Below are 7,963 nucleotides of genomic sequence, written 5' to 3'. Positions count from 1 at the left end.
ATACCAATATGTCGCATCCCAAAACCGATAACGGCGGAATACGTTTCGGGGTGGAGGACATCATGTACAGTATCATCACAATTGCATAATAGTAAAAACAAGAAACAACAACCACTTCATTTACATAGTGAGTTTAAATACAAGCGTGTTCTGTAAAGTTTCAATAGACACCAAAATATATCAAAAATAAGAGATGGGTCTTGTATGCTCCATCTTCTCCAAAATGTTGCACCTGTACCTGTCTATCTTTGACTTGAGGGTACAAGTTATTTTGAAAACGAGTATCAGCATAAAGCTGGTGAGTTCACAAGAATTTAGTGTGGTTGATGTATAAAATGTTTTAAAACTTATAGTGTGAAAAGCTGTAATTTATGTTTATAAGTAGTAGAAAACCCTAGAAAATCCTATATTTTCCAGAAAGTACATTGTAAGTGAAATCCTTTAAGTTGCGTGTAAGTTTTATCCTTGAAAACCTTTAGATGTAAAAGTATAGTAGTAAATCTCCAGTATGTAGTGTGGATAAGGAAAAGTTATGTATGTTGTCAGTAGTAGTGGTGCAAACTTCCATTAGTAATAGATACTTACTTACTTCGGGATGTTAGCTTAGACTTTAGTCTTAGTGTATTAATGTGGATATAAGTGTATTCCTTTATGTGACCAATAGTGTGAGAAATAGAGAGTCTGATGACTTTCCCGGTCATACGTAGTGTAGTGAAGTAGTGCCACCCCTGAGCCTGGTCGGCTCGGACTGTAGTTAACAGTCGGGATATAATAGTGTCTGCCCCGTATAGATCTATACATGTGGTGTCGCCTTCCTTCCAGAAAGCCCTGGTCACAGGATGTAAGCGCGGTAGAGTGTCTCATAGAGGGATAGTGTGTTATACTCTGGATTTGTGTTTTCTCTTGTATTATAGAGTAGTAGTAGTCTTTTGTATAGTTCATAGAGTGTTCTCTTATACATGTATCATCTTGTAATAATAATGGTTATAGCGTGTATAGTAGTAGGAGTAACGAGTAGTAGTAGTAGCCTTAACTATACCTATTATAGTTAACTTAGTGTGTATGGTTCTCGGCATTTGTATAACAAAGGTATTGAATATGATGAAGACTATTATATCTAACACCAATATACATGATATATAACTAAGAAATCAATGACAGTCGGACGGATAACAGGTACCCTAAGACCACATCAAACAAGAACAGTAAATAAGGCGAGCTATCGGTCCTAAGTCCTTCAAGTCTTACTTATATAAATATATTAATGTAGATACATTTTTATAAGAAAAGTAACTTAAACACAGTTTGAAAATAATTTAATAACAATTTAACAAAAGAATGGATTTAGATATTGAAAATAGTTTTGTTCTCAAAGCAGTTTTTTAAAATGTAGAAATCTTTTTTAAAACATAGTGATAAATCACATGTGATTGATTTCCATAAATTTTACATTTGACTTGTATCCCCCCCCCCCCTAAAACATGTAAAAACAGTTGAAAAGGTTCATTAAGGGGTATGAACTCACCTGAAATGAGTAAATCGGGTGAATGTGTCGGTTGAGCGTTTGGTGTCAAGTAAGGACTTGTACACCCTTTATGACCCTAGTAACATATGAGATATATGTTTTACAAGTAATTAGTGACTTATACTCTCATTAGAACATTTAGACATCCTAATTTGATTTAACGTCTTATGGTTGAGTGCTAGAAGGTTAATGAGTTGTATGGAAGGAGTGTATGACCTCACCTTGGAGTTTACTCTCCTAAAACCCACCCTAAGTGAGTTTACGGTTGGGAGGCCTCATCCCCCTTGAGATTACGGCCGTAAACTCATGGGAGGAGTGTTTTTGAATGCTTTCAAGTCTCAAGTGGTTCTAGAAATGGTTCTAAGGGATTTTACAAGGCTATAGGGGTGTTTAGGGGTCCAAGAGTATACTCCCTTGGAGTTTACGGCCCAAAGGCCACTCCTTGGGAGTTTACAGCCGTAAACCCTATGGTTTATGGTAGTAAACTCTCATACACCCCATTCCTTGATTTCTAGGCCTTTGGTTTGATTTCTAACAAATTCTAGTAAAGGTTATAAGGCCTTTTAGGGGTTTAAACTCCCATTTATCATGAGTTAGGGGAGTTTACGGCCTAAGCACATGCTTGGGCCATAAACTCTATTTTACCCTTCAAAAGTATGTGTTTGAGTGTTCCAAGTCCGAAATGGCAAGTCCCTAATTCATATCTTAAGTCTAAGGGTGGTTTGGAAGTGTTTTTGGACCCTTTTTGCATGGTTAGAGGGTGTTTACGGCCTAAGCACATGCTTGGGTCGTAAACCCTCTTTTATACCCTAAAAGTTATTGTTTTGAGGTTTAAACACTCCTAGGTAAAGTCCTCAGCTAGTGTCTAAGCCCAAAAGAAGGAAAATCGGGACATTTAGCACCATTTTAGGTGTTTACGGCCTACGGAGGTTCTTAGGCCGTAAACTCCTTTCTGATGGCCATTTTGTGTGATTTTTGAGCTAATGAAACAATAAATGATGTTTAGAACAAGTTAGGGTAGAAGATCTTACGTTTTGGGAGGCGGAAACTTGCGGTTTTGAGTCGAAAACGAGCTAGAGAGAGAGAGAGTGGATCTTAGAGTGGTAAAAGAGTTCTAGGAAGTATTCCACCTTCTTTATATAGGTCTCGGGTGTTGCACCCGGTATACGGTTACCCGATGCTAAAGCTTAACGGGGTTTAAACTTTTTACCCGGGTTAAATGGTTGAAATAATATAACTTTATTCCATTGAATGGAAATGAAATTTATGAGTTATATTTATCTTGCTATGATAATAATCACATGAAATATAAATAAATAAATAACTATTTATTTATTTGACGACCCCAAATAACGGAACTTTTTATAAATTGACGTATTCCGTTAGCGGATACGGATTAATATAACGGAATAAACTTTGGGTTGTCACAGGTACGTTAATGGTTTTAGTCGGTTATGGTTATGGTTAATGGCTAATATCGGTTAGCCAAAATGGTCCAAGATGACATAAAAATAAAAATATTTTTCTATAAAATTGAAAACACAAAGTGTATGTTATAAAAAGTGGATGATTGTGTATATATAATTGTACTGATAGAATATCAGTTATCATATCTAACTCTAAATAATTACCCTTTAAATTTTCAATTCCCAATATAATTACATACCATATATTTAATATTATATTATATTAAATCATCATTAATATTATTGGTTGGGTACGGTTTATAAAGGTTCGGTTTTTTATTGTAACCATAACCGAACCATATATATTTGGTCAATCAAAATTAGAAACTGAGTCATATGTTTTAGTAATGGTTTGGTTATATCAATTAATTTGGTTATGGTTCGGTTTTTCGGTTAATATGCTCACCCCTACTGTTTGGTTGTGAGAAATTGTTTTTATTTTTAAAAAAAAAAAAATTTCAAAAATAGAGTTGAGTTCTAATTTTCAGTTTTCAATATAAATTTTAGAAAATGCGTTTGGTTGGAACCGGTGGAGTTTTAATTTTTCATCTTAAAATTTTGAAAAACTTTCGAAAACTGTAAAAAACACTTTTCTAATTAAATACAATTTGGAAAACTGAAAATATTCATTTTCTTAGAAAACTTTGGAAAACTGAACGAACCAAACACGTTTCGAAATTTCCGTTTTTCTTGGAAAAATTTCCTAGAAAACTAGAAATTTTTCCACAACCAAACGCACCCTTAGGGTGCGTTTGGTTTTGGAAAACTATTCTAATTTTCTAAAAAAATGTTTTCAAAAAATAGAATTGAGTTTTCATTTTCAGTTTTCAATGAAAATTTTAAAAAACGCGTTTGGTTGGAAGCGGTGGAATTTTTATTTTCCGTCTTATAAATTTGGAAAACTATAAAACTCGTTTTTCTAATTTACATACAATTTAGAAAACTGAAAATTGTCATTGTCTTAGAAAACTTTGAAAACTGAATGAACCGAACGCGTTTTCAAAATTTCCGTTTTTCTTGGAAAATTTTTCACAACTAAACGCACCCTTGGATTGCGTTTAGTTACGAAAAAACAGTTTTCATTTTCTGTTTTTCATTTTCCCTTTTCAGTTTTTGTTTTTCGTTTTCGATTTTCATTGGAAAATTTAGAAAACACGTTTAGTTAAAACTTAATCATTTTTCATTTTAAGTTTTAGAAAATTAGAAAACATGTTTAGATGTGTATTTTTCTATTGGTTTTCATTTTTAGAAAACGGTAGCGGTGGTAGGGTGGGCGTGAGGACGGTGGCGGTGGTCGGGGGCAGTGGTGGTGTCGATGATGGCGACAGTGGTGGTGGTGGCAGTGGCAGCAGGGTGGCGGCGATGGTGGTGGCGACAGGCGGTGGTGGTGGCGGAGCCAATTGTGGCAGTCGTGATGATGGCGGCGGTGGTGGTGCTGGTGATGAGGTAGAGGTGGTGGTGATGGTGATGGTGATGGTAGGTCGGTGATTGTGGTGGTGGGGGGGGGGGGGGGGGGGGGGGTAGGTGTGGGGTTGGGGTTGGAGTGGGTGTGTGTGTGTCTGTGTGTTTGAGGGGGTGTGGGGTTGGGTATGGGTGTGTGTGTGTTTGCGGGGGTTGGTGTCTTTGTGGGCGTTGGTGTGTGTGTGTATGTTTGTGGGTGTGTGTGAGAGTGGGTGTGTGTGTGTGTGTGTGTTTGTAGGGGGTTGGTGTGTGTGTGTATGTGTGTGTTTGTGGAGGCGGGGGTGGGCTTGGGAGTGAGTGTAGGTAGATAGGGATGTGTTGGGTTGGGGTATTAAGATGAGGGTAGGTAGAGGTGGATGGGATGAGAGTGATTATTTATATTTTAGAAAAAATTTGGAATTAGAAGAACGTAGAAAAGTGGTTTTTAATGTTTTTTAGAATTTTCAATTTCTAAATATTTCTAAAATATAAACCCAACAACACACTTACAGCTTAATCCAACACCCACACCCACCTTTACCCTACCCTACCCCACCCCCACCCACCACTCACATCCCACATCCAAATCCAAATCCAAATCCAAATCCCTGTGTTTTCTAAAATTTTCATTAAAAACTAAAAATAAAAACTCAATTCCATTTTTTGAAAATGTTTTCTAGGAAAATAAAAACTGTTTTCCACACCAAACACACCAATTCCATTTTTTGAAAAGAATAATAATAATAATACTTTTTAGGTAAAAGGTAAAAAACATAATAATTTTTTGGTAATTTGTCATTTATTTGTTGCTAGTGTGCTGGTGAATCCAGAGCCTTTGTTTTCAGATATGAACAAGAATCTCAACTAGTGTAATTAAATATCACAACACTAGTGCCTCATACAAGAACATTATTCTTTTCTGTATTCTTTTCTGGAGCAGATAGATATGACAAAAAAAAATCGTTTTTTAGACAATGTGGAATCTTCAAAATGGTTTTTTCTTGTTTAAGACTGCAGCTGAGAACATTATTAAAACCAAAAAAAACTCCTTCATTAACATCTAAACAGAACTTACAAGGGATACCCATTTGCCAGAAAGCTCTTCAAATCTGTTATTTGATAAAAATGGGCTTCTCTGAGCTTTTCATTCTTCTTTTCACTCTACACTCTCTTTTAGCAATGGCATCAAGACAACCTACTGCACCAAAATCATACCTGTTTAGTGAATATATAGGAGCAGAAGATAACAATGTAAAATTTTCAGATGTACCCATCAACCCAAATGTGGAGTTCCATTACATACTTGCATTTGCAATTGATTATACAAATTCATCTTCTCCCTCACCAACAAATGGTGAATTCAAAATCTTTTGGGATACTCATAATCTCAGCCCTTCACAAGTCTCTTCAATCAAGACTCAGCATACAAATGTCAAAGTAGCTTTAAGCCTAGGAGTGGACACTGTGAGAGGAAAAACTTGTAATTTTACAGTCTCATCAGTGGATTCATGGGTTTCTAATGCGGTTTCTTCACTCACTAAGATCATCCAAGAGTATAATTTGGATGGGATTGACATAGACTATGAGCACTTCCTTTCAGATCAAGTTACATTTGTTGAATGCATTGGGAAGCTAATAACAGCTCTCAAGAACGATGGAGTCATTACATTTGCATCTATAGTTCCATTTGATGATGATGATGAAGTTCAAAAAATTAAAAATTAAAAATAAATAAATAAATAAATAAAAATAAAAACAACAACATGGCTCTTTGGAAGAATTAAGCCCATGCCATAGACTATGTCAATTTCCAGTTTTATGCATATGACAAGAGGACAACTGTTTCTCAGATTATGAGATACTTTCAGACACAAAGAGATAATTATGAAGGTGGAAATATCTTGGCTAGCATCACAACCGAAGGAAGTAGAGGTTTATTACCAAAAAATGGATTCTTTACAGCTTGTAAATAGGCTTAAAAGTCAAGGGAAACTTGGTGGGGTCTTTGTATGGTCTGCAGATAATTCAACAGCTTCAGGTTTTAAATATGAAAAGCAATCACAGGCTTTACTAGCAACACGCCACAATAATTTTAATGTGTAATCCTTCAGCTTACAATTACATATATGAAATTATTATTTAAATGAATTGGTTATGAGAATGTGTTATGTGGATGTGGATGTACCATTCGACAACTGTGATAACAGTTATTGATTCAGATGGAGACGCTGAAGTTGCAAAAGTCAACTGAATGCAATTCTAATTTCGCCCAAAAGCATTTTGATTTTGGAAACATCGAGATAAGAAATCAGTCGAGTATTTCTATTTTGGTACAATGATCCGAGGCTTAGACTAAGTACTAACAACATTTGATTTGATTTGAACAAGCAGTAGAAATCCCTAACCTAAGACCAATACCCACAGACTCTTTTCAGACCTTGAAAACCCTAACCACCGAATCCATACAGAGTTCGGCCTTGTCTCTTGAGCGCGTACACTACATCCATGGCAGTGACAGTTTTCCGGCGTGCGTGCTCTGTGTAGGTAACAGCATCTCTGATGACATTTTCTAGAAAGATCTTAAGAACTCCGCGAGTTTCCTCGTAGATCAAACCGCTGATACGTTTCACACCTCCTCTTCTCGCCAGACGTCGTATCGCCGGTTTTGTGATTCCCTGGATGTTGTCTCGCAGAACCTTACGATGACGCTTCGCACCTCCCTTTCCCAAACCCTTTCCTCCCTTTCCACGTCCTGACATCTTCAAATTACTCCGAAATCTGTGACATTTCGCGATCAAATAAAATTAGGAACTTCACAAACCGAAGCGAATGAATGTTGGAGGAACGGAAACTAATCTAACAATGTAATTAAGTTTTAATAGAATCAAAACGAAAAAATGGATAAGGATTCATCAAAAGTTGTTAATTAACATCTGTACCTGAAACTTCGTTGATTCGAAGAAATGCAAATGGAAGTGGTAATGTCGCCAATTGGGGGGTTTTGTATATATAGTGTGCGAGTTGAGGAGTTGGATCCTGGATGTGCTTCTTACAAGCATTTCTAACCGTTGATGAATAGTAATCTACGACTATGATGATATGAATTTTCACGCGGATCGGTAACGTGACAACGGTGTTTAACTGCGGGAAAAATACGCGGGCCAAGTTTAATTATTTATGCTCTCTAAAATTATAAATAAAAATTAAATAACTTAAGTCATTTATTTATGAAATCAAGTTGTCATAGAAAATAAAACATAATTTTAATTTTTAATTTTTAAATAAAAAATATTTTCAACATTTAATTTTTTTTTCAAAAGTTATAAAAAACTTCAAATTTTAGTCATAAATAATAACACAAAATGATAAAAGGTAAATTGGTAAAGGATAAAAGACATAAAGTGTTAAAAATAATTATCATTTGCAAAAATAAAAATAAAAATCAAGAGAAGGTAGGATCGGATCGGATCTCGATCCTACAATTTTACGATCATACCCCAAATATGATCTGGATCGTTTTTTATACCTATAA

The 7,963-nt window shown here is 35.6% G+C and overlaps 2 protein-coding genes across 2 annotated transcripts; one reads left to right on the top strand and one right to left on the bottom strand.

Annotated features, from left to right (window-relative positions):
• Window positions 1-5,556: 5,556 nt before the first annotated feature.
• On the top strand, window positions 5,557-6,770 carry LOC145067314 (chitinase 2-like). The gene is made up of 4 exons (XM_079014482.1): window positions 5,557-6,135; window positions 6,246-6,363; window positions 6,405-6,469; window positions 6,651-6,770. Exons 1-4 carry the CDS (start codon window positions 5,557-5,559, stop codon window positions 6,768-6,770), a joined length of 882 nt encoding a protein of 293 aa, XP_078870608.1.
• On the bottom strand, window positions 6,666-7,509 carry LOC145070048 (histone H4). Its single transcript, XM_079016969.1, has 2 exons — window positions 7,371-7,509; window positions 6,666-7,209 (listed from the first exon to the last, which is right to left on the bottom strand). Exon 2 carries the CDS (start codon window positions 7,188-7,190, stop codon window positions 6,879-6,881), a length of 312 nt encoding a protein of 103 aa, XP_078873095.1. The 5' UTR covers window positions 7,191-7,209; window positions 7,371-7,509; the 3' UTR covers window positions 6,666-6,878.
• Between the last annotated feature and the right edge of the window lie 454 nt (window positions 7,510-7,963).

Source organism: Lactuca serriola, chromosome 8 (assembly GCF_051521515.1).
Source record: "Lactuca serriola cultivar US96UC23 chromosome 8, Lser_US96UC23_V15, whole genome shotgun sequence".
Classification (NCBI taxonomy): domain Eukaryota; kingdom Viridiplantae; phylum Streptophyta; class Magnoliopsida; order Asterales; family Asteraceae; genus Lactuca; species Lactuca serriola.
This window is presented reverse-complemented; position numbering and strand designations above follow the sequence as displayed.